At 46.1% G+C, this 26,954-nt stretch overlaps 1 protein-coding gene across 2 annotated transcripts in view; it reads left to right on the top strand.

The window, feature by feature from the left end:
- The window catches only part of WDFY1 (WD repeat and FYVE domain containing 1), a 52,801-nt gene extending 26,351 nt beyond the window's left edge, over positions 1–26,450 (top strand). Inside the window, exons 6-12 of one of the 2 annotated variants that reach the window (XM_067538976.1) lie at positions 2,708–2,820; positions 4,827–4,953; positions 7,282–7,387; positions 10,238–10,339; positions 11,203–11,333; positions 12,162–12,270; positions 26,114–26,450. In XM_067538976.1, the coding sequence (XP_067395077.1) occupies positions 2,708–2,820; positions 4,827–4,953; positions 7,282–7,387; positions 10,238–10,339; positions 11,203–11,333; positions 12,162–12,270; positions 26,114–26,173 (748 nt within the window). In that variant the 3' untranslated portion in view covers positions 26,174–26,450. Of the gene's footprint in view, positions 1–2,707; positions 2,821–4,826; positions 4,954–7,281; positions 7,388–10,237; positions 10,340–11,202; positions 11,334–12,161; positions 12,271–12,386; positions 13,145–26,113 lie in introns of those variants that run through there. The other variant, XM_067538975.1, reaches the window with a different exon arrangement.
- The last annotated feature ends 504 nt before the right edge of the window (positions 26,451–26,954 follow it).

Below are 26,954 nucleotides of genomic sequence, written 5' to 3'. Positions count from 1 at the left end.
TTTAACATTCCTGGTTTTGTTCCTTTTATTGAATAGATGCTTCCAGTTATTTTTTTATAGCTGTATTAATATACATCTGTTTTCGGGCTGGATCTCATTTATTCCTTTCTGCCTGTTTATAATCTTTCAAGATTTCTTTGTCTTATTGTTCTGCCTTCACTGATGTTAATTTGTCCCATTTTAAATCTGCAGAAGTCACTAATGTGCTGTTGACTTTTCTTCAAGATCATTACTTATCTGTGCCTATCTATTCATGGGCTGCCTAGAATTTGCTTTCCTGCCACAAATTTTCTTCCCATGTATTTCTGTATTGTGCTATGATAGTAAACACTTAATATAAAATGAGAGGTTAATTGGTTTCCAAAATATGCAAACTTGTCTGATGTACAGACAGTATGGTCATCACTGCAATCACCTTCCACCATGAATAGGGCAACCCTTACAGTTTAGGCCATGAATGGTAGGCCATTATATCCAATTGAAACTGCAAGGGAATTTAGGTATATCCAGTGGAATTGCACAGAGGGAAAGTGTTTAGGGCTCTGGGGCTTACAGTAGTGACCTTACGCAGAGGGTATGGGATTTTCAGTAGCAGCAAGGAATGCCATTTATATCTTCTCTTAAACAGTGGTAGCACTCCAGCAATACCGTTCCCCAAACCATATGCTCAGGTATTGTTTCTGTACCAAATGGGAAAGAATGCCTCATGCTGAATTGCCAATAATGCTTTGCAGCACGTGTGTTCTTTAAGTCTTCTGTCTGGTAGGCCAAGTCAGTGCACATACTTAACTTGTAAATGCTTCTAAGGTCACACATGGAAGGTGGTGTAGCTGTAGAGCAAAACACAATACTAAAAATGAAAGCACTTCTTTGTCTTCCTGCATTTGTTTTTTTCTTAGCAATGCTCTATGTTCAACACCAGTCTCTCTTAAGTGAGGTAGGTAGACATAACAGTAGAGACCTGTGTGTAATAAGTATTCATTACAAGATCTGATTACAAAACAATCTAATGTTCTCTTCCCCAAATCCTAAGTTCCCATCCATAAGCATCCAGTGGAAACTGGTTGCTAACCAATTCTCAGTGAATACAATACTCTGGAACAGATTGTTCCTAGGAAAGAGAGAAATTTAAAATGTTTTATTTAGCTTTCCATGGCATGGCCTTTATTTTGTTCAAAGGAAACTGCTTCCTGTCAACACATTGTGTGCTTGAATTGTTAACAGTGGGGAGCAAATAACCAGCTTTCAGTGTGTACTCTTGACTATTCAGCACAATTGTTAACTCACGCATCATAGAAGCTTTTAATGATGCTTTTACAGAAGCTTACACAAATATAAAATACTGGAGAATGGATGTTTTTAGTGTAGTTTCTGAATAAATAATATATTATAATTATATTATAATGGAAGCATAAACTTCAGGGTGGAATAATGCTGATAAATTCTGGAGTCTTGCAACAGGCAGCCTGTCTTCTCAGGTGCAGGATTGTTTATTTGTAGACCCTCAAATTCTTAAACCCCCCATGCTCATTATCAAGACATTGGAAGCACCATTGTGGTGACAAGTTTTTAGTTATACTCCATTTCTTTCTACACACTCTTAGTTACCTCTTGTCTTTTGGTGGTGGCCTCAATGGAGAGGAAACAATAAGCCTATCCCAGGAACTGGGAAATCTCCATTTCAAGAATAGGTGGTGTCAGCTGTGTTCTAGATGGAGCAACACCACCTGATCTTCATGCACAAGTTCCAAGTTCCTATGTGAATAGTAAAACAAACTTTTGAAAAAGAACTTGTATGTTTGCCATATATACATATATATATCCCTAATATATGATCAGGATATAACCCTTAGTTGGGCTTGGGGAGCAGGAGGTTGGACTAAATTACCTCCTGAGGTCCCTTCCAACCCTAATATTCTACGATCATTTGGTTTACATTACACCCTTTCTCTCCCACTCTGTTTTGTGTTGTAAGGTCTCTGGGGCATGGACTGTCTCATTTTTTGTACAGTGTCAGCATAATGGGCCTCCAATCCTTATTATGGTGATATAAGCACTACAGAAATACAAATAATGTAAATAGGAAGTCAGTAGATGCCTGCTCAGGAAGGTAAAACTAATTAAAATTTCCAGGTACTCTAGTCCTCAGACACAGTTCCCTCAGTACAAGGCACAAGACTCTCCTATTTCCCCCCATACGCACTTCTTTGACTGAAGTAAACAAGCAATTTCTGATTCGGTTTGTCATTTAATTCTGAATATAAGGCACCTTATGTAGGCAAAACTCTAATCCATGAGTTCTCCTGCACTTTCAGGTCAGTTAAAAGTGGATTAAATTAGTGGTCTGTGTCCAGTTAATTTCTCCAGTCCATATAATCTATTGGCTCCTCTTGAGTTTCAGGAGTATCGTTCATTGAAGGTGGTTGTTCTTGCACCCTTTTATCTTCAGCTTCACTTTTGCCAGAACATATTTTTAACATACCCTTTGTAAAACTTTCCTTGTTTACAGGTTTGTACTACATCAGCACTCACATACTTATGTTTATGGGGCACTAAAGATTTTTCCAGTCTGAGTGCCTCTCTGGTTTCTGTTGGTTGCTTTAATCTGTTTGGTTTTTTTTTAGTCATGCTGGCAGAGTATTTTTCTTGTGAATGGAAGCAGATGAGACTGAGAATAGTGGGTTGGTATTCCTTGACTTGTATTCAGATATGACTTTGAAACCCAGCATGCCTTTGTTGGGGACTACTCTGGACAGATCACACTGCTGAAGCTTGAGCAGAACACATGCACGGTTATCACGATGCTTAAAGGGCATGAAGGTAAACTAACTTCCTCTTCACTTCCCTGACTAATTCAGTCTCTGATAATATGACTTTCTATCAGCAAAAGATGGGAAATGTAATTATGATCAGATTCTGAGTTAAGCTGGCAGGTTCATTGCCTGTTTTCACTTGCTGAACAAAGCTCTTTTTCTGTAAAGAGAAGTTGCCAACAAAACACATACATCTTTAATTAGTAGAATATTTAAGTAACTAAGAGCTCTGCTTGTTTAATAGGAAATGCTGAGTGTGGCTTGCTATTGATGACATTGCCATCATCGTAGGCAGCAATTATAGAGCATAAGTTTCAAAAGTAACTGCCTTAAATGGTGCATTTGTGTATACTTAGCCACTAGATGGCCACCTTACGAGCCTATATTTACTAACATGTAAAGGAATGGGGCCCATCTTAGTGGCTAGAATGTTACCACTATAAGGCAGTGCGTCTTGTACTTGTTTGTAGAGGGTTCAGCATTGCTAGCGCTGGCATTGGATGTTTTAATCAAACGTAAGAAAACTTTGCAAAGGTGTCTAGAGGAGTTTGTAAACTCTGGGATAAATTCTCATGTAAAGATATGAAGTGAAGTCCAATACATTAGGGTGTTGGTAGCATCACTTATGCCATGTGTATCAAGTTATAGCTAATCCTTGTAACCTGATATATGGCACAATATGTACAGTGTTAGATTTTTGCTCAGCTTTGCCTGACCCAGTTGGCATCAGCTTCTTGTAATGTTAAACAATAACTAAAAAAGCAACTTGAATGTCTGTGCATGAGTAGTTAATAATATCCATGAAAAATGTTTCCAAATGGGTCAAAAGGCTCACTGGGGAGGGGGGGGGGGGGAAGTGCAGCCCTGCAGCAGCCGATGGCGAATCTTACCTCGATTTAATTAAAAGAGCCAGAAAGGAGAAGATTGATTTGTGGCTGTAGTTCATCTGAAAACAAGATGAGTATCAATTGAAATAGTGGCAGAAAAGATGTCACTTGAAGAGTGGAAAGATGCTGTTTGAAACTACACACTCCTAAATAAAGGAATAGAATATTGCATCCAGTAACTTGATGATATGTCAGCTTTATATTATCTCGGTACATTAAAGCAGCCCTTATTGGTTTTTCAGAAAGTCTAGTTTGAGGTGAGGGTTAAAATAAATCATTTAAATAGTGTAAGATTCTACTCCTTTCATCCAAAAATATGAGACATTGGTGACCTAATGTACTACCATGCATTTTATGTTAAATAATTACAAAGTCAGTGTGTTACACTCAAAGGCTCTTTAATGAGTCTGAAACAAATACAAGAATATCTTTGAAAAAACCAGTGGAACACCTTCATTTTGTCCTGCAGTATGTTTGTCCTGTGACTGATAGTTTCTCACAGTCAGTAAAATATTTGGAATGAACTGTCAGAGCAACTATATTCAGTACTGATTGACAATATAATTTGTATTCCATGCAACTGCCAGTTGTATGCATAATTGTATTGTAAACCTGTTAGTATTATGAACAAATTGCTGCCTGATCTATTGAGTTGTCACAGTGGCTATTTCCACCTTACAGAGAGCCCCATAGGTAACGGTATTAAACACAATCATCAGGATGCTGATACACAAATATTTGGGGAAGCTGTTAACCTAATTCATAGCTCATCAGGCACTATTAGAAAACCCAAGTAATTGCTTAGCTTCTTGTCTTGTTTTTCATTAAACACTAGTATTTTCATTTCTTTCAAACAAAAACCTGAATTTTCCTGTGACTGTTTAACCAACAGAGCATTTTAAAAATATGCATTAGTCCTACCAAATCAAATTATCAATTGCTTACTATCCTTTGGGTTTTAAGATTTGATTTGATTGTCCAACTGACAATAGTTCAGTGAGTTACAGTTGCAACATCACCTTTGATCTAACTGAAGAAGAGCTCTGTGTAAATGCCAACAATTCTCTTTTGGTCCAATAAAAGACATTACCTCACCCATTTTTTTTTTTTTTTTTTTTTTTTAAAGGAAGTGTTGCTTCCCTGTGGTGGGATCCTGTTCAACGGCTACTCTTCTCAGGAGCATCTGATCACAGCATTATCATGTGGGATATTGGTGGAAGGAAAGGCCGAACACTGCTGCTTCAGGGCCATCAGTATGTAGCAGTGATTTGCAGTTTTATTTTTCTGAATACTTAACTTAAATGTGGTACGCTCCCAAGTCTTGTGAGCAATAACTAGACAAGATTAGCATATTGCAGAGTGTTCTGTTAAGAGAGTAACACATGGAGATTTGGAGGAACAAATTTCAGAGCAGCATTACTGTAATAGGCATTTTTGTTCTCTTGGCTATGACCAAACTGTGGGTAGTGATGAGATCAGAGGATAAAAATAGTTTGCAGAATAAAGAGCTGGTGAAAAGACTACTCTTGTCTGCAGTCTTGTTGAAACGGTGCTCCATCTAATATTAGGAGTTTTTTGTCACATAGAGGTCAAGTCCTACTGCTATAGTGTACCCTTCATCAGGATGCTGGTGTAGGAAGGAGGTGGAAATGTATCTGCATATTAGCATGAATATGTAGAATTAGATTTGTTCTAATGCTTTCTCTTCACCTTAGACACATTAGTCATGAAATCACAGGATTATTTTAGCTGGCATAGTATTTTTAAAGTATTTGTGCTGACTTTCTGTACTTCTCGCAAGTGTTCATGATTTCCCACTCTTCTGTGAATTCATATGCAACTATTCAGTATTCTTTGCTTTTGCACAGATGGGCCTATAAACTTACTTAAGCCTACAGCAAAATAAATACTAACTAGAAAAGTTGTGTGTTTATGGACTTCCCAGCTGTCATTTTACATTTTGAGTTTTAATACAATCCACCATTGACTGCTTTCTAGTCAGAAATGCAGATAATAAAGTAACTGTTTTTAAGGAAAATTACTATGTAGGTGATCATAGACACAATCTAAATATTTTTGCAACACACTTGTATGGCATATTGTCTCATCTTTCCTGTCTCTGCAGATGCCTCTTTATCCATCTTGTATCCCATCAGTCTTGTCTAATTCAATGACTCATTCAGCCCTTGAGGATTTATGGCTTAGAACCTAATGTTTTTACATATTGGCTACAATAGAGTAATTGAAACCTACAAGACTGGAGGACCTTCTACTGCTTCTGTCACTCCTGCATCATGTATCCTATTGGGAAGACTGTGTATAATGGCTTAGTTTTTCCTTTTCAACCTCACACTTGACAGATGGTGGAAGAATTTTTATCTGGTGTGGGGAAAAATCATTCCATTTCAAAAGAAGTGTGTGGTTTTTTCTTTCTAAACTGAAAACTTAATTTTCACTGTTTCGCAATGTGTAACTAAATGAGGAGAAATCCGTAACTGATGTCCCTTCTGGACAGCTATATCAAAAATAGGTTCTTGTTTTTCTGTAGTCAGTTTTCCTCCTTGAAGAAAACTGACATTTTACATAGTGAGTGAACACCATGCTTGAAGGCAGTTTGGGGGTTGGGGGAGAGAGGAAATTGAATCACAATTATTAGCTTAGAAGGATTAGATTTTTATTGGCAAATGTCCATAAACATCAATTTCCACTATATGCTTACAAACCAATGAAAAAAAATCTATTGAAGAATCAAAATTTACAGAGAAGCAGCATTTTTGTACTTTGCCTAAGAAATTATTAGTTTGATTTGTAGATCTTTATTTTGTATATTTGACATGTGGTGATGACTATTTGTTTTAAGTTACAAAGCTTTAACTTTTTGAATCCACATCTACTCTCATTAAATAATTATTCTGACTGTCCAGAGGTATGAATCCTCCATATTTTCCTGCAGCTGAAAAAATTTAAATATTTTAATCTAATATTATCCATTAAAATTATAATAAATACATTTTAAAAAATGGAATTCTGCCAACCCTAACTTGTACATCGGCAGAAGAGTTTCCAGTTGAATCTTTAAGGACACAATTTCTTGGTGGCTATTTTCTCACAATTGCCTCCTAATATTTTGGTATTCTGTTGACTTCCCAGTATGGATGAAGGGTATATAGTATTTGCAGTCCTGCTCAGACACCTGTCAGTTAAGGTACATTCCATTTGTTGTTAGGCTTCACTAGCAAAACACTGACATGATGCTGTATCTTCAGCTTACAGTTCAAACCTGCTGCTTCCTATGCTAATACATTGTTCTATCAGGGCTACTTCATTGCTGAAATAACACTTGGCAATGAGGGGTACCCAGTCCAGCTTCTAAACTTTAATTCTCAGTTTCAAGCAATTTAGCTTATTTCTCAATGGTCTTGCTTTAAAATAGTCATACAGATGACAGCGTCTGGATACTGACATTTGTCAGTTTACCAGGTGGCTCTTGAAGGATGTTACAAATTCAAACCCAGACTTGTTATGGATGTTGCTTTTGCTTAAATGTTTGGAAGAGTAAATAGCATCCACTCTGTTTACAGTGACAAGGTGCAGGCCATTTGTTACATCCAGCTCACAAGGCAACTGGTCTCCTGTTCAGCTGATGGAGGAATTGCAGTTTGGAATATGGATATCAGCAGAGAAGAGGTAAGTGTATGTGCTAGGTCAAAAGCTCTGTTGTATTGCCACTTCATGAACATTGCATTGGCTGTGCTTTCCAGCTTATTGTGTTGTCCTAGATCAGGGCATCCCAAATTAACCAAGCATTGGTAATTGGCCAGGAATCAGAGCTCAGAGCCTCAGCTTCCATGAAAAGTATCACATTGCCACTGCCCTTATCTTTATGGTAAAGTCCACGAAGACCCTAGACCTTGGTTCAGTGCAAACCTGGCCATGTGGACTAAGGTAAAACTTTGCATGTTGAGACCTCAGGTTTCCACTGACCATATTAAAGATAAAGATGGACCACATAATAAATCTGTCATGCTTGACCTAAATGTACATCCTCTCCATACCTGTTCTAGTTATTACAGTTGGAAAGAATCCTGTAGGGTACTACAGGAGGCAACACACTAATGTGGATAGTATGCATAACCCTACAGGGAATTCAAGACTTCACAAAATATTTGCTCTTAGTTGTCTCAGTAAAATGGTATTGTAGTTTAGCATTTCCCATCTCTCCTCAAAAAGAAAACTAAAAAAAATAGAAGTCATTCATTGAGTCGTTATCAAGGGCTCTTTAAAATCTGGCTACATATAAGACAGAAAATGAAATATTCTATCTGCAAGACTTGGGACCTGTTCTGTGTTAAATGTTCCTTTAGTGTATTGTGAAATAGAGTGCTATAGCAAAAATCTATGAAGCTGTACTTTTTTGCCACCAGTACATTAATGCTGTTAGGCCAACCAAAAAGTGACTTGGTGATAGAATGCTCTTACTGTTTTTTCTCAATTCTGTCTCTGCACACCCTGGTTTCTTTGTAAGGGATCTTCAAAGCCTCCAGCACTGTTCTCTTTATTATACATACTGTGGAAGCATGTAGGAGCCCCAGTGTTGGACCAGGAACCCATGATGCTAGGTGCCGTACAAAAACAGAACAAATAAGTGACTGCAGCTGAGTGCCAAACAAAGGGTTTGCCTACACAATGAAGTAGTGCATTGATGTAGTCCTGTTGTGACTACATCAGCGTGCGCTAGCAAACTTCTAGGGTCCATTCAGGTCACTTAGTGCATGACATACTGGTGCGCAGTAGAATCTACACCACCAGCTGGTGTGTATTAATGCACAGGGTGGACAAGCCCATAGATTCCTTTTCCTCCTCCTCCTCGTCCAGAATCTGTTAACCAGTTCAGGAATGGTGTTAAAAGAGCTAAATACACTGCTTCTGAAGATTCCTTTAGAGCAGTGGGATGATGATTTTATAGAACTTATGTTTTTTAACTTAGCAGACAAAAACAAAGTATAGACTAGACAAAGTCTTTATGACCTAAAGCTTTCTAGACCCTGCTGACAGCATAGTAAGGAAATTTCACTTAAATCTATGCCACTAGTTTTGGGCAATTTAACCTAAACTTCAGTAGCTTTAATAATGTAACTGCTTATCTATTTTTTTTGCCATTAAATGGAGGTTGAGAAATGAAAAACAGAAGCAACTGAACCAATAGTGGGAACCCTAATGAGCAAGTGGTGAAAACAGTGGCCCCTGAAATTGTCATTCTATTGCATTAACAACTGACATTCGCATCATTATTGAAATGGAGACTGTCTTTCATTTTACCTAGATCAACTGACAAATCAATTAAAAGTATGTCTACAATCCTGGGGAATCAGGAACTTGCTACTCCCCTCTTATTGATGCATCCATTGTAGGAAGATCCACTGCTTATATAAAGGAAAAAGGAGTGTTAATGCATGTCTCCTCTTATTTAGTCTCTTGCAGAGATGGAGCATTATGGAATGTGGTGAGAACTGTGTGATTCAGCAGTCAGTGTGGGTAGTCATGGCTATTTTGAAATTTAAGGTGGGAAGTGACTCACCACAGGACAGTAATATGTCCAAGAGAATAGGAAAATAGAGAAGTGCAATACTGCAGTGGTGTGGAATTCAAGTGAGTTTAACTAACCTTGAAATAGTTTCCGGGGTATATTGTCCTTATCAGATGTATCGGAATATTGACCCAACAAATGAGGTAATGCCCCAGAACTATTGTATCTGTATGTATCATCCCACAAATGTACCTTACTGAAAAGTGCAAGTGTTAACTTCAGAGTTATGCTCTGAATATTCTACTATAGCATATTAATATCTGAGTATTTAGTACTACTTAACATGTCTATAATTCACATCATCCAGAGAGCCCAATATAGTCAAGCATCAATTCCAGATAAAGAAGCAGAAGCACGTAGTTACTTGGAGTGAGGGCAAGGGATGGGGGCACATGTAGCTGATAAAAGTTCTCTTAACTGCTTCAAATGATATCTGCAGCCCCAGGAAAAGAACATGATGAGAATGAGAGCTTCTAGGGAGTAACTGATTCACTGTAGAGAGTTTCTGTATCTCAGATTACTTAGCAGCTCTTCATAATCATCCTGGAAGCAAGACCCAGGGGTCTACAACCCCCTGCAGCCATCTAATAATTCAGATGCATCTTAGCAGGTTTTCTCATTAGGGCAGTTACAAGAAATGCTATGGGGTAAAGTTGTGTGGGAGGAGCACAAAGTTTTTAGAAACAACTGTAATTGACTGCCTTCTGCACACAGCTCAACCCTGAATTCTCAGATTGCTTTTTGAGTGTGGCCAACTTTCCCACTGAATGCAAAGCAATTCACGTTGTCTTATGTACTGTTGTTAATGTCCACCGCTGATATAGGGGGCTCTTCCTGAAATTATTTAAATTTCACTGTGCGTCTTCATTTAAAAAAAACCCCAGCTGTTCATGACCTTGTTTATGACTTGAATATGTGCTAAAAGGATTTATTTCTCCCTCTTGCACTAGGCTCCTCAGTGGTTAGAAAGTGATTCTTGTCAGAAATGTGAACAGCCTTTCTTCTGGAACATAAAGCAGATGTGGGACACAAAGACGCTAGGCTTGAGACAGGTCAGGATGTCGTTCTAAATCTCCCATGGTGCTGTTTGTTGTTCTATCTTTATACTCAACCCATTCTTCTGTATGTCTAAACTTTACTTCCAATCCTTTTTTGAAGGGGGAACAAAAGTGTAGAAAGATTTGATGTAAAGAAGCCCTCCTTGCAGCTGTAGAGGTGATTAGTGCCTTCATTGCTAGCATAGTGTTGTAAATCAGGAAATCTCAACTTGGTACTGAGAAGTTACCAAGTGCACTGAAAAAAGCATTTAGTTGGGTTGTCCTGTGTGGGGAATAATGGGTTTAAAAGAAAGTAAAACTGTTTGAACATAAGTGTGCATGTAAGAGAGAGCTATTATTTGTGAACACTATGAAAATGCACAAAATGGCCTAAGGTCTTAGACTGGCAAATTACTATAAAAATGTTAGCCTGAAATTGGGCACCTCATGGGTGCATTGAAACACTAATGACCTGGCCCTCCTTCAGTTATGCCAGAGTGTGAATTTCTTCAAAATGCTAAAAGGAACTTCTACTCCCTAAATGCTCCAAGAGAAATCTACCTGCCTCTCCCAGATGACAGGGAAGGCAAGAATATAATGAACGTTTCATTTTGTAAGGCACTTGCCCTCATATCTGTTGGAGGAAAAAGGGTGTAGAGTATAGGGGTAAATCCTGGCCCTGTTGGAAGTAAATGGCAAATTTCCCCGAGGCCAGCATATAACCCATGGATTCATGGTTACAACTGGTTGGTACTGGAAGGTAGCTATCATAGGCAGTTACGTAATTTCTTTGGCCATCCCTCCTGTTGATTTTAGGAGTGTTTAAAGTAACACCTCATGTCTTGAAATGTCAATCTTATTTTAATTCTCCCATGAAGCATCACTGCAGGAAATGTGGCCAGGCAGTGTGTGGCAAGTGCAGCACTAAGCGATCCAGCTACCCAATTATGGGCTTTGAGTTCCAGGTCCGTGTCTGTGATTCTTGCTTTGAATCAATCAAAGATGAAGAGTGAGTATGCTTAAAAGGTCTGATGTTGTTCCCTCACTGACCACTAAAATATTTTCATTTTTTTACTCTAAAGGCTGAAACTTCTGGAGGAACTTGACTGATGGCTTTGTTTTCTGTATATGATTGGTTACAACTCTGGCAGCTATGGCTCATCAATTTGTAATCAGCCTTTTATTAAATGCCAGAAACTACATACCAGATTTATAAATCGATATGTAAATAAGCACATCTCACTTCTGTATCAATCCTTGCAAGTTCTAGTGTGTAGCCTTCTCTCAGGAAAGAATATACATAAGTTACCTGCTGGGGAAAAATTATTAACCTCTATCTTTCACAAGTGAAGAACATTGATGCCTCACAGTCAGGCTAACTTTGCATTACATCTGTGGTTCTTTTGGGATTGCTTTGCACACATTTTTGAAGATAGGGAGAAGAGGGGGCAGCAGGCACTCACTTATTCTAGTAATCAATACAGCTGCATGAAAAGTTGAGAAACTTGTTGGATAGTAGACTTTTCAGCTGTTAAAGAACTGTATTCTCCACCACCATGTTCCTATTTTCTTTTGTTATGTGTTGAGAGACTTCCATAAATCAAGTGGGAATCCAAGTAACCACGTGTAATTAGTGTGCCTTTTGCAGAGCTTACTGATTATTTCGTTGTCATTTAGGTAGGTGATGTTGCGTTAGATTTGATTTATTAGCTTTTCAGAAATTTAATTGCCCTGTAAATGCTTTATTTTGTGTTGCTGCAATGACTCCATCTGGTTTTAATGTCTAAATAGATGACTTTTATTTAATCTGTTTTTTGTTTTTTTTTTCTTTTGCTAGTCGTACTTCCCTGGCAACCTTTCATGAAGGAAAACACAACATTTCCCACATGTCTATGGACATTTCTAGGGGACTAATGGTGACCTGTGGGAGTGATCGGATTGTGAAGGTAGATTACTCTTCTCTATGGGTTACATAACTTTAAAAAAAATTTTGGATTTTACCGTATTAAACAGTGTCACCTTAACTGACTGACTTGCATAAACTTTCTTTTGCCTTTCCTAGTGGTTGAAAAATCAAGCTGGCAAATTCATGCTTTGTAGACAGCAAGAGTTACACTTGAATCAAAAACTTAGCACTACTCAATTGTAGTGAAGGACAAAGAATTTCTAATAAGCGATCCCACTACGACTACTGTTGTTCAACCTATCTGGTGAATATGCAGAAAATCCCCATGAATTAAAAAGCCTGTCTGTACATTTCAACTGGTTGTGTCTGTGAAGCACCCTATGTTAAGGAGATCTGGTCCCTTCTTCCAAGGAGTTTGAAATCGAAGGGTTTAGTGATGCAAAACAATCCTAACGTAAGGAAGCCCAATCGGGAACTATTTGTCATTGAAGTTGAAAGGATTTTCCCTAAATTATGACAGGTCACTTTTTTCCCACTTGGTCAAAGCAGTATAATGAAGTGTCATGAATTCTACAAGTAACTGGGCTCTTCAGACATCAAGAGGGATGGATGTGTCTGATTCAGAGTTCTCCCTAATCACAGTGATTTCCTAGAGATTATCTAGTTTCTTAGTGAAACTGTTTTCAGTCTCATGCACACTATGATTCAGACATGAAATAAACCCCCATTCAGAGTCTGTTGAGGCTTCCCAATGTGGAACTTAAGCTCAGCTATCTCTTATAAGTATGCTGATAGTGTACATTCAGGAAAGGGGGCTTGTTAGTATATGCCCAGGGACTTGCCTTTTAAAATGCGTTGCCTTAAATGGAGTGACTCGAGGGTTACTGAGATGACTGTATAGGAAATAAGATATGCCTCGATGCAGCTGTTTGGATTTAATTGTGGAACAGTGGTGGCTTCAGGCTTACAAATATCAGATAAAATTTTAACTTCTCAAGTAGAGTATTTCAGATCAGTTAGCACTGCATCCTGAAGAATCTATGTGTACAGTTGCCATATAGTGTTGCCAGCTTGGTATTCCATCTGACACTTCCCAGCTTCCTACTGTCAGATATTTATCTTCGTTTCCTCCTATTCTAATGTCTTGCTTTGCTTTGTCCCCTCACTAGTGGTGGCTGGCTGGGCAGATGAAGAAGGATCTTGACAGTGCCAATACATTTGCCCAGTGCCCGCAGGTGTATCCTGGTGTGTCAGAAAGCATGGGAGACTCCTGTAACCTACATTAGGCAAAGCAAGTGGAGTGCCACAGGCAGCAATTCAGAGCACTGCTTATATAACCTGTGGGCAACCTGTCCTGTCTCTGGCAGTAGTATAGTGATACTCAATTTCCTTAAATCATAAAATCTTTTGATAATATGCTATACTGTGGTTATAATTCCTACAGACGCTAGTAATGAAATTGCTCAGTAACTTTTATACTCTGTTTCATAAGCCTGTCTTGTAGAAAAACAAGTTTGGTTCTTCAAGTGTTCGCTCACGTCAATGCCATTCTAGGTATGTGCATGCCTCCGTGCACAGTTACCAGTTTTTTTCCCTTCAGCAGTACCTATAGGGCCATTTCTGGTGCCCCCTGGAGTCCTGCGCACATGCCGCGGTATATGAGGCGCTGCCGGCCCTACGTCCCCTCAGTTCCTTCTTTCCGCCTGTGACAGTTGCTGGAACTGCTCTGCTTGCTTCACAAGTGCTTCTTCAGTACCTTCAGTAGTTGTTGTTTGTTAGTTAAATTGTTAATAGTTGATAAGTTAGGAATAGTCCTTCCTGGGACCCTCACCCGGGAGTTGGGCATGCTCCGGGTTTCAAGCCCTGCGTCTCCTACAGTAAGCCCTTCCCTCTTAGTGATCCCCCACAACAGTTGTCTAAAGTGCCTGGGGGAAGCTCATAAGAAGTGTAAGATCTGTAAGGCTTTCAGGCTGTGGACACAGAAGGAGAGGGAAATTCGCCTGAAGGCCTTGCTGATGGAGGCAGTGCTAAGACCCGCCTCTGAACTGGCACGATCCACCTTGGTGCCTGGTATGGCATCGGGGCAAAGTGCCCTGTTGGCACCAGCCCCGCCACAGCAGTGGACCTCTTCCTCTTCCCCATTGAGGAAGAAACAGAGGAATCATTGTGCGGAGAGAGGCTGCTCCCCCACACTGAAGAAGTCCAGGGAAGCTGGGTCGAGTGTGGTACCTGTTCTGGACCAGCCCGCTGTGAGTCTGCACGAGAGGGGATCGCCATCCAGAAATGCAACCCCGATAAGAGCCACTCCGACTCCTGGGAGCAGAAGAGGGCCTCTTCAGCTTACGGTGCCATCGACGCCAGAGGCATTCCAGGCGATGAGGAACTTGATGGCCCTGCCTGTGCCGCCTTCTCCTCAGCCTCCGGTGCTGTCAGAGGAGAAGGCTCTGGTCTCCAGGGGGAAGCCCTCAATGGGTCCCCCGCAATGGCTGCACCACTCCCCTGACCAGAGGTACCCATGCACAAGGGCCAGGTCACTGTTTAGGGAGTTGACGTCGTGCCGCCAGTCCCGCAGAGGACACTTCCGATTCCCGTCTCCGGGTGTTCCTTGGCAGTGGAACATCACCACCAGAGGCGGTCGCCAGCCTCCTTGCATCACTGGTCATGGTCTCTGGCACTGAGGGCCTCACGCTCTGGAGGCTGGCACAGATCCCACTCATCCTCACGCAGGCGTTCTCTGGAGGGGAGTCAGCACCATTCCTGCTCCCCGGTACTGAAGAGTTTGCCCATACCAGCACGGTGCAGAATCTGGTCACCAGAAAAGGAGCCATCACCTAAATGCAAATGACTCCACAAGTCTTAAGTCCCCAGGCGCCGATCTTTGACGCAGCACCGGTCCCACTCATCCTAGGAGCACGGATCCTTGGCAGCCCGGCGTTGGTTGGGTGAGCAGCACCACCTCATCTTCCTCATGCTTCCCAGCACTGAGGAAGTGATCTTCGGAGTGCCATGGTACTAAGGGGTCGGGGTGCCGCTCCTCCAACCCAATGGCACCACACAGCAAGGGAGCCAGATGTTGCCTCACCGTGGTCGTACAGCAGCGAGTCCATTTCCTGAAGGATGGACAGGCACTCTGCTACCCTATTGGGGCACCACCACCCCCGAGGACTCCTGAGCAAGTTCCCTGCTCTGCAGCTTCTGGTTGGCCCCACGGCCAGTGGCCGGTGCAGTGGCCACATTGGGGACCCTGGGGGATCCCAGTAGCCCCAGGCCTTCTCTCATACAGGTCCTCTGGTGTGCAGTCAGCCTTAGTGGCCCTAGAGAGGGCGTATGAGTTGGGTTTGGCAGAGGACTTGGACCCCCAGGAGGGGACATTTTCAGCAGCTCCCCGTCAGCAAGTTTGTCCTTGTCGTCTTCCCTGGACGAGGTGGTTGTGTCGGGACTGTCTGTGCCCCTGGATGATTTTCAGGCGCACCAGGAGCTCCTTAAGAGGGTGGCCTCGAATTTAGGTTTGGAGGCAGAGGAGCTCAAGGAGGCCTCGGAGAGCCTCTTCAATGTGCTGGCAGTGGCGGCACCAGCCCAGGTCACCCTGCCTGTGCAGAAAAGGAGTGACTAAGGTGATGAAAGCCCTATGGCAGAGAAAAAGTACTATTCTACTTCGAGTGATTGCTCATATCCATTCCAATATAGGTGAGTGCATGCCACTGTTCACTGGTTCCCAGAACTTTTTTCCCTTTAGCAGACCCCGTAGGTTCGGCTTAGGTGCCCCCTGGAGTACTGCGCTCATGCCGCGGTATATGAGGCACCACTGACCCTATGGGCTCTCAGTTCCTTCTTTCCACCTGTGATGGTTGCTGGAACGTCTTGCCTCTTGCCTTCGCAAGTAGCATTCCCCTTACTGACTCTGTTAATCGTTGTTAAATAGTTTAGTGTTAAGTGTAGTGTTAAGTTAGTTAGAATTAGAATAGACGTTTAGGGGCTTAGGGCCGGGCCATGCCTGGCTCACCTGGCTTCAAGACTTGCGCCGCTTGCGGCAAGCTTCTTCCCGTGAGTGACCCTCACGATCACTGCCTCAAGTGCTTGGGGGAGCAGCATTGAAGGGATAAGTGCAAGATTTGTAAAGCCTTCAAGCCGAGGACTCAGAAAGAGCGTGATATTTGGCTGAAGGCTATTTTGATGGAGGCGGCATTCCGACCGGCCTCCAAACCGCTGCGTTCCACCTCGGCACCGAGCGACTCCTCAGTGTGGAGCACTTCACCGGCACCGGAGTCGACCCGACGCCACCCATCCCCGGGACTCAAAAAGAAATGGCGCCAGGGCTCAGAGTGCCCATGCTCCCCCACACCGCCTGCGCGGCCGGGGTCAAGCAAAGAGATGCACCAGCCACGGCCCATTGAGCCTGCTCTGGCGCCTGCATCTCTACGCAGGGAGTCTCCTCCGACCCCTGGGGGTGGGGGAGTGCCCCTGCAAGGACCGTCGACACCGGAGGCTTTCAACGTGGCATGGGCCTTGCTGGCCAGGCCCATTCCTCCATCCCCCCCCTCGGCCAAGGGTGCGGGGACCGGTGTCCCGGGGTAAACCTGTGCTGGGTGCCTCCGGTGGATGGTCGAGACCCCCGTCAGGGGCGAAGTCTCCCACCAACGGCCAGGGAGGGTAGAGCGCGGCGGCTCCCCTCGCAGCTCAGACTCAGTTGTCGAGTTCCTCCTCCCCGTGGCACCGAGGTCGGTCCCTGGCACCCGAGGCATTGTCCTTGAGGTGGCACTGCTCTAAGTCCGCCTTGCGCAGTGCACGTAGCTCTTGCTCCCACACCCCGGCACCAAGCCCTTCACCACCATGGCACCGGTCCCGATCTCCGGCATTGAGCCCGACGTGGAGCCTGGCACCAAAGGACATGACCGCCTCGACCTGTTGCTGATCGCGGTCTTCGGAGTCGGGCTCGGCATTGAGACGCCATGGACGGCACCGTTCCCAGTCCCCGAAGGGCAAGTGGCACCAGATGTCCTCAGTGCCGAGACGGAGGATGTCGTCGTCCAGCTCGTCGGGACGCGCATCCTCCCGTCGGCACCACTCAAGGCGGCACCGATGCTCGTCCACCTCATCGGGGTCATCAAGAGGCAGGTCCCCGACAAAGAGGAGCAAAAGCTGGAGGCATCGTCGGTGCCGGTCCAGCGGCTCCGGGTCCCACAAACACATGACCTGCCACGACACTCCGTAGCCGGTACCGATGCCAGCACCGGGGTGGCCACAAGGACCCTGGCAGCGGCCTTATTGAGGTCCATGGGGGGCACAGGTGGGACAGGGGACTGTGTCAGTCCCATCTTCAGTGGCGCAGCTGGTGGGCTCCCCCCACCAAGCCAACAGGCTAAGGGCCATTCCTTGGAGGAGGAATCAGACCCTGGGGAGGGACCCTCCGCGGGGCCCCCTCAACAATCCTCCTCCTCTTTCCCTGATGAGGCAGCTGCTAGAGACTACAGGGTGCCCCCCCAGACTTCAGGGCCCACCAGGAGCTCTTGGAAAGGGTGGCCTCTAATTTGAACCTTGAACTCAGAGCTCTCAGAGGAGGAGGATCCCCTCTTTGGGGTTGTTGGGTCAGCGGGATCATCAAGGGTGGTCCTACCCGTGCATGTTAGGGTCCTTAAACTGGCCAAGGCCCTATGACAAACCCCTGCCTCGGTTGCCCCCACATCCAAGGGCGCTGAGAAAAAATACTATGTTCTGGTGGAGGGTTTTGAATTTTTGTTCACGCATCTGGCCCCGGTAACTCTGGTGGTTTGATGTGGCCAACCAGAGGGACAGGCAAGGTGGCCCGGGCACCACGCCAAAGAACAAGGACAACAAGTAGCTTGACTTATTTGGCCGTAAAGTTTATTCCACTGGGACTTTGCAGCTCCGGATAGCGAATCACCAGGCCCTCATAGGGAGGTACAATCTTAACCTCTGGGATTCCATGCGGCGCTTCGCAGAGGGATTGCCCCAGGACCAGGCAGCGGACTTTGCCACAGTCCTGGAAGAAGGTCTCTCAGTGGCAGGGGTGGCGTTGCAAACTGCCAGTGATGCTGCGGACACCGCTAGCAGAGCCATGGCCTCTGCAATAGCCGTGAGGCGGTGTTCGTGGTTGCAGTCATTTGGGCTGTCCCAAGTGGTGCAGCAAGCTATATGGGACCTGCCCTTCGACGGGGCAGGCCTGTTCTCAGAGAAAACGGACAAGAAACTGCATGCTCTGAAGGATTTGTGAGCTATGCTCCTTTCCTTAGGGCTCTACACACCCCAGGCCTCGAGGCATCAGTCTCGTCCGCAGCCCCAATGCCAGGCACAGCCACCCCCTAGGCCATCGCCTAGACCCGCTCAGCCCAGTAGGGGCCGAGACAGGAGCAGGGGGTTCGGATGACGCAACCGCTCTGGCTCGTCCACAGCTTCCCAGCAAGGGCTCTCTAAGGGGGCTAACAACAAAAAAACAATTTTGATGGTGTGCCCGAGGGTGGCACCAATACCTCTCTCCCGGATCCACTCTTCCCGTTTGCAGGCAGGCTAAGACCTTTCTACGCCGATGGCAAAATATCACCTCAGATTGTTGGGTCCTCGGCGTAGTTCTCAGGGGATATGCCCTTCAGTTCACGGCTTTCCCCCTGGCCTTCCCCCGCCCGCCACCCCGTCCCTCTTCAGGGACCCCTCTCACAAGCAACTCCTTTTGCAGGAGGTGAATTCCCTCCTCCTCCTGGGGGCGGTGGAAGCAGTTCCTCTGCAAGAAATAGGGAGGGGATTTTACCCCAGATACTTTCTCATCCCCAAAGCAAAAGGGGGCCTGAGACCCGTATTAGATCTACACTGACTGAACAAATTTATCAAGCATCTCAGGTTTCGCATGGTCTCCCTAGCCTCCATTATCCCTGCTCTGGATCCAGGAGATTGGTATGCCGCCCTCGATTTGAAGGATGTGTACTTTCACATTTCCATCCTTCCCGACCAGAGGCGCTTCCTCAGGTTTATGGTAGCTGGCTGCCATTACCAATTCTTGGCCCTGCCCTTGGACCTCTCGTCCGCCCCCAGGGTATTTACCAAGTGCATGGTGGTAGTGGTGGCTCACTTGTGCTGCAGAGGGGTGCAGATCTTCCCGTACCTGGATGACTGGTTGATTCAGGGCAGATCCAGGGCCCATGTTCAGAACAGCCTGTCCCTCACTTGTGCAACATGCAGCAGACTGGGGCTGCTCATAAACAAGCAGAAGTCCACCCTCACCCCGGTGCAACGCATAGGGTTCATTGGTGCTACCCTGAACACAACCCAGGCCAGAGCCTTCCTCCCGCAGCCTCGGTTCGAGGCCATGGCCGTGATAATTGCCCAGCTACACAGGTGCCCCAGAATGACAGCCAGACACTGCCTGCAGCTGTTAGGGCACGTGGCGGCCTGCACGTATGTGGTGAGGCTAGCTCACCTCAAGCTCAGGCCTCTCCAGGCATGGTTAGCCTCAGTGTATGCACTGATCAGACACGCCTTGAACAGGGTGGTCACGGTTCCCCCAAGGTTACTGGCTTCCCTGAACTGGTGGAGGACACCCGGGGAGGTGTTGATAGGGGTTCCTTTCCGGCATCTGGCCCCATCGGTCACCCTGATTACAGACGCTTCGGACGTGGGATGAGGGCCCCACATTAGTACCGACCTGAGCAGCCAGGGGCTGTGGTCGGAGGAGAAAAAGAGCCTCCACATCAGTGTACGAAAGCACAGGGCAGTACACTTGGCCTGCAAGGTGTTCCTCAGATTCCTGAGGGGCAGGATGGTTCAGGTCCTGACGTACAATACAGCGGCAATGTTTTACATGAACAGGCAGGGGGGAGCGCGCTTCTCGGCCCTTTGCCAGGAGGCCATTTGACTGTGGACTTCGTGGTGAGGCACGACTTTCACTTATCTGCCTCACCTCCTGGGAGTCCGGAATATCAAGGTGGACTGCCTCAGCAGGTCGTTTCTACCCCGCCACGACTGGTCACTGCACCCGGAGGTGGTGACTTTTATCTTCCGCAAATGGGGTTTTTCCCAACTGGACCTGGACAGGAAGTATCCTGGAACAGGAAGTGCCCGAGGTTCTGCTTGCTCTGGGGTTGCGAGCCGGGCTCTATCTCCGATGCGTTCTTCATAGACCCTCATGTACGTGTTTCCTCCCATTCTGCTCCTGCCCAAGGTCCTCTTGAAAATCAAGAGGGACAGTGCAGACATAATACTCATTGCCCCAGCCTGGCCGAGACAGCATTAGTTCAGTATGCTCCTGGATCTGTCGATCGCCCCGCCCATGGAGCTCCCGAGGTGTTACGACCTGCTCTCCCAGGACCAGGGTCGCCTGCTGCACCCGGACCTGGACTCCCTCCACCTGACGGCCTGGAGGCTCTGTGGCTGACGGAGGGGGAGAGAGCCTGCTCGGCGTAGGTCCAACAAATTCTGCTGGGCAGCAGAAAACTTTCCACTCAGGTCGTGTACCGGGCCAAGTGGAGACGGTTTACCTGTTGGGCGGAGTCTCGGGGCATCCTGCCAAGCTGCTCACCTATACAGCCGATCCTGGAGTATCTGCTCCACCTGAAACTCCAGGGTCTGGTGCTGGCCTCCCTGAGAGTCCACCTGGTGGCTATCTCAGCCTTCCACCAGCCGCGAGAGGGGAGATCTCTTTTCCCATCCCATGTCAGTCAGGTTCCTCAAGGGGGTGGAGAGACTTTACCTGCAGGTCTGTGGCCTGGTGCCTCCCTGGGATCTAGACCTGGTCCTCTCCAGACTAACAGGGCCCCCCCTTTGAGCCCATGGCTACATGCCTGGTGCTCGTCCTCTCTTGGAAGGTAGCCTTCCTGGTGGCCATTGCCTCGACTAGGAGGGTTTCCGAGATAAGAGCTTTAACCTCGGAGCCCCCTTATACCGCATTTTATAAGGACAAGGTGCGATTGAGACCCCCATCCAGCCTTCCTGCCTAAGGTGGTCTCCCAGTTTCACTCTAATCAGGATATCTTCCTCCTCGTGTTTTTTCCAAAACCGCACGGGTCGGAGGAGGAGGTGGAGATGGCAGTCGATGGACATGAGACGAGCCCTGGCCTACTACATCGAGAGGACACGGCCGTTCCGGAAGTCGACGCAGCTGTTCGTGGCAGTGGTGGACCGGATGAAGGGCTCACCTGTCTCCACCCAGCGCATTTCCGCATGGATCACTGCCTGCATCAAGTGCTGTTACAAGCTGGCACATGTACTGCTTCCAGGGGCTGTTTCAGCGCACTCAACCAGAGCCCAGGCCTTGTCTGCGGCCTTCCTGGAGAGAGTGCCCCTGCAGGACATCTGCAAAGCCACTACCTGGTCGTCGGTGCACACCTTCATGTCCCACTACGCCATCGTACAGCAGGCGAGAGAGGACGCGAGTTTCGGCAGAGCCGTGCTGATGAGAGCAGCTCACCAGTAACTCCTACCAACCTCCAAGGTATGACTTTTTAATCACCTATATTGGAATGGATATGAGCAATCACTCAAAGTAGAAAACAAGGTTACTTACCAGTAACTGTTGATCTTCGAGATGTGTTGCTCATATCCATTCCACACCCACCCTCCATCCCCGCTGTCGGAGTTGGCAGAAAGAAGGGACTGAGGGCCCGGAGGGTTGACGGTGCCTCATATACTGCGGCATGAGCACTGGCACTCCAGGGGGCGCCTAAGCTGACCCTACGGTGTCTGCTAAGGGGAAAAAAGTTCCGGGAACCAGTGCACAGTGGCGTGTACTCACCTATATTGGAATGGATATGAGCAACACATCTTGAAGAAGAACGGTTACTGGTAAGTAACCCTGTTTTTTCCCACTAAGGGATCTGAATATCTGTTCACCCACTCCCTCCCCGGATTCCCTGGTGGTGGTGGCCAACAATGAGCGTGATAGGCAGGGCCAGCCTAGCTCGACTTCCAAAAACAAGGACAACAAAAAACTGGACCTTTTTGGGAGGAAATTTTATTCAACAGCAAGTCTGCGGTTTCGCATTGCTAATCACCAGGTGTTCCTGGGCAGGTGCAACTACAATCTTTTGGGACTCCCTCAAGTGTTTTGGGGAGGCCCTGCCCCAGGAGCAGGCATCGGACTTTGCCACCATCCTCGAGGAGGGTAGAACGGTGGCTACGGCAGCCCTGCAGGCAGCTTCTGATGTGGTGGACTCAGCCGGGAGGGCCATGACCTCGGCTATTTGCATGCATTGGTGCTCATGGCTGCAGTCTTCTGGGCTGTCGCAGGAGGTGCAGCAGTCCATTTAGGACCTCCCCTTTGATGGGTCTGCCCTTTTCTCAGACTAGACTTGACACCAAGCTACATGGTCTGAAGGATTCGAGGGCCACACTGCGTTCCTTGGGCCTTTATACACCCCAGTCCTTGAGGCGTTCATTCTGCTCTCAGCAGCAGAGATATCAGCCTTCTCGTTTCGCCCCCTATAGGCGAAGGGACAGAGATGGTGGGGGGGGGGCATCTAGGAGGCACCGGGCGACTGCGGGGTCCGCCCCAGCTGGGGCCTGCCAGGCGCTCTAACGGCCAGTGGCAATCCTTTTGAAGGTGCGCCCGAGGATGGCATTCTAGTCTCCAGACAGGATCCTCCCTCCCATCCGTTCCTCAACCGACTTGCTCCTTTCCTGTCCAAGTGGGCCAGGATTACATCGGACTGTTGGGTCCTTGGCATAATCTCAGTGGGATATGACCTGCAGTTTTCTTCCCAATCCTCTTTAGGGACCCCTCTCACAAGCATCTTCTCACACAAGAGGTGGAGAACTTTCTCAGTCTAGGAGCTATAGAGGACATCCCACGGGACATGAAGGGGAAAGATTTTACTCCCAGTACTTCCTTATTCCCACGGCAAAAGAAGGTCTCAGACTCATTCTAGGAACACATACTTCCACATCGTGATTTTTCCCAGCCACAGGTGATTTCTCCGCTTCATCGTGGCCTGCTTCCACTACGAATTTATGGCATTACCCTTTGACCTCTCGTCTGTCCCAAGAGTGTTTACAAAATGTATAGCAGTGGTGGCCGCGCATCGAAGATGCCAGGGTGTGCAGATTTACCCATACCTAGACGATTGGCTGATGAAGGATAGGTCTCAGTCTCAGGTCCGAAACAGTCTGGACTTCATATGTACCACCGGCTGCCATCTGGGTCTGTTAATAAATGAGCAGAAATCAACATTAACACCAGTACAGCGGATAGAATTCATTAGAGCTGTTCTGGATTCCATGCAGGCCAGGGCTTTTCTGCCCCAGCCTCGCTTCGAAGCCATGTCAGACATTATTGCTTGCCTGCGCGAATGCCCCATCACGACAGCCAGATATTTTCCGCAGCTGCTGGGCCATGTGGTGGCTTGCACATACATAGTAAAGCTCACATGCCTAGGGCTCAGGCTGTTCCAGTCATGGTTGGCCTTTGGTGTGCATCCCAAGCAGGCACTTCCCCTGCCTCCCTCCCCCCCCCCCCCCCATCCTGTCCTCACTGGAATGGTGGCAGGACCCTCGCTCAGTGCTGCAGGCCATGCCATTTGAGGATCTAGCCCCCTCGGTCTTGTTGGTGTTGGATTCCTTGGATCTAGGGTGGGAGGCCCATATCAGCTCCAACCACAGCATGCCAGGGAGTTTGGTTGTGGGAGGAGCGAGGCATGCACATAAACGTGAGGGAGCCAAGGGCGATACGCCTGGCTTGCAGGATGTTCCTTCCCTTCATTGCGGGCAAGGTAGTGAGGGTGTTGATGGACAGCACTGCTACCATGTGCTATATCAACAGGTGGGGTAGGAGGCCCGCTCCTCAGCCCTTAGCGGTATGTCTGTGGATCCTGGCAGTGAGCTACGATTTTCACCTTATAGCCCCTCAGCTTCCGGGCATCAGGAATGACACAACAGACCACTTCAGCAGATCCTTTTTACCCCGCCACAATTGGTTGCTGCACCCAAGAGTGGCCACTGTGATCTTCCAGATCAATAGACGGGAAGATAGATAATCGGGGCAGCGTGTGTGTGTGTGTGTGTGTGTGTGTGTGTGTGTGTGTGTGTGTATTTTTAATATATATATATATTCTCTAAGGTTTCCTTCTCCATCACTTACAAATTCATAATCAATCATGAAAGAAAGGTAGAAGCCATAGGAATATGTTTCTCCGTTAAAGTTGCCTCAGTGGCACGATCTCCTCTCCCAGGAACAAGGCTGCTGCACCCAGATCTAGAGTCCCTGCATCTGATGGCATGGAGACTCCATGGCTGAACCCAGATGAATGGGCCTGTTCGTCACAGGTTCAGCAAATTCTGTTGGGTAGTAGAAGGCCTTCCACTCATGCTGCATACCTGGCCAAGTGGAAACGGTTCATCTGCTGGGCAAAGTCCCATGGAATTCTGCCTCAGCTGTCATCAAGCCAGGCTATTTTGGAGTACTTACTGCACCTTAAGCTGCAAGGCCTAGCTATGGCCTCTTGAAGGTTCACCTGGCGGATATCTCAGCCTTTCATCCTCCACTAGATGGGAAATCGATTTTTTTTTTCCCATTCCATGACCCGTAGGTTCCTGAAAGGAATAGAGAGGCTCTACCCTCATGTTCCAGACTTGGTGCCTCCTTGGGATTTAAACCTAGTTCTGTCTCAGCTCATGGGTCCCCCCCTTTGAGCCTTTGGCTACCTGTCCATTACTGTTGCTCTCCTGAAAGGTATCTTTCCTGGTAGCGATTACCTCAGCGAGAAGGGTCTGAATTAGGGCATTTACCTCAGAACTGCCATACGCAATCTTCTATAAGGACAAGGTCCAGTTGTGGCCTCATCCTGCTTTCTTACCCAAGGTAGTGTCTCAATTTCATTTGTAACCAAGATATTTCTCCCAGTGTTCTTTTCCCAAGCTGCATGGTTCAGAGGAAGAACAAAGGTGGCACAGGTTTGACGTTAGTGCGTTCAATGTAGAATTCTAATGCTCGCCTAAGTCATTCCAGAAAACTATGCAACTCTTTGTTGCAGTGGCAGATAGGATGAAGGACTTATCTGTCTCCGCCCAGCACGTTTCCTCCTGGATAACTTCCTGCATCAAGTTTTGTTATGAGCATGCAAGGGTGTTGTCACAGCCCACTCCACCAGAGCACAAGCTTCCTCTGTGGCCTTTATGGCGCAGGACATCTGTAGAGCTGCCATCTGGTCATCAATGAACACCTTCACATCCCACTATGCCTTCACGTCCCACGGGATGATGCCAGCTGTGGCAGAGCGGTGCTGTAGGCAAGCTCATCTGTAACTCGGGGCCACCTCTAAGGTATTGCTTTTGAGTCATCTAGAATGGAATCGACATGAGCAAGCACTCGAAGAAGAAAAGATGGTTACTCACCTTGTAACTGTTGTCCATTCCAGATGTGTTGCTCATGTCCATTCCATGACCCGTCCCTGCTCTGAGTTGATGGCAGGAAGGAACTGGCACCTGTTATACCGCGACGTGTGCGTGGGACTCCAGAGGGTGCCTGAACCGGCCCTACAGGTACTGCTGAAGGGAAAAAAAATTCTGGTAACCATGCACGGAGGCGTGCACACACACAGAATGAAATGGACATTTTGAAGAACAACAGTTACAAGGTGAGTAACTGTCTTTTTTTGGAAACCCTCTTCATTAATGTGCGTAGCTCTGTGTTTTTTAACAATGTGCTGTGCAAGCTAGAGTCCTTTCTTCAGAGTTTGACTGTGTTGGTTTGCAAGTCTAGTATAATTTTTAGAAGATGACCAAGCTGAATATAAACAGTGCTATTTGAGTCTCCTATTGAATGCTCGTTTTTGAGGCATATTGTAGCCAAAGGAATATTAGAATAACATGTATAGGTCTCATACTCTTGATTTTAATACTATATGATGTCGGGAATTACTCAGCACATCTTGTTTTTCTTGCAGATATGGGACATGACGCCAGTAGTTGGTTGCAGCCTTGCAACCGGCTTCTCCTCACCTTGACGTAGGACCTGATAGGTTCATGCACCTTATGTACAGCAACATGCACAGAATGAATGAAATCTCTCCTAAGAATATCGTCACAAAAGCACTGGTTGCTGAATCCTTTTTCTTGTGCACTTCCAGGATGGACAGTCACCTTTGTAGAGCAAAGCTCTTCTGTAGGGCTCGCCAGGAGTCCTCTTGATGCAGAAATAGTTTCCTAGCCTGTTGATGTAACATAAAACAGCTAACCTGCAACATGACACCGTGATAAAAGGATCTGTCATAACTTGGTTTACATGTAGTGTTAACAATGTGCTTTTTCTTCTGAAATATCTTGTACAGTAGCTAAACGGTTTCAGAGTAAAAATGAGTTTAGTTTTTTCAGATTTGTGCAAATAGTAAATAACTTACTGTCCCTTCCAGTAAGCAGTCCCCATAGAACTATTTTTCCGGTGTGCAGTTGTTTAGGCTGCCTTCAGAAGGAGTGTTGGTTATAACTTTGGAAGGAGGAAAGACTTATTTTTTTAAGCAGCGTTTGAATAAAGGGGCAGGTGTTCCCTATCTGTTGGAGTGGCAGTAAGAGTAAATGCTTGACATAAGAGATCCTGATTTATTGGCTTTCTTGGAGTGTTGGCTGCAACTTCAGTTATTGGTAAAACTACTTTAAAAAATTTCTTCTGTTCAAATAGCTTGCAAGTGTCTGTAAATAATCTCCAGGCTCTTAGACATGTTGAAACTATATTTATTTCCTCTTCTTGGCTACCATATAACTAGTAAACTTTTGTAGCTGTTGTTTAGT

Source organism: Emydura macquarii, unplaced genomic scaffold (assembly GCF_026122565.2).
Source record: "Emydura macquarii macquarii isolate MOO-44397 ecotype Brisbane River unplaced genomic scaffold, CSIRO-AGI_Emac_v2 contig_499, whole genome shotgun sequence".
Taxonomy (NCBI): Eukaryota; Metazoa; Chordata; order Testudines; family Chelidae; genus Emydura; species Emydura macquarii.
Note: the sequence above shows the minus strand (reverse complement) of the source record. Positions and strands in the feature narration are given on the sequence as shown.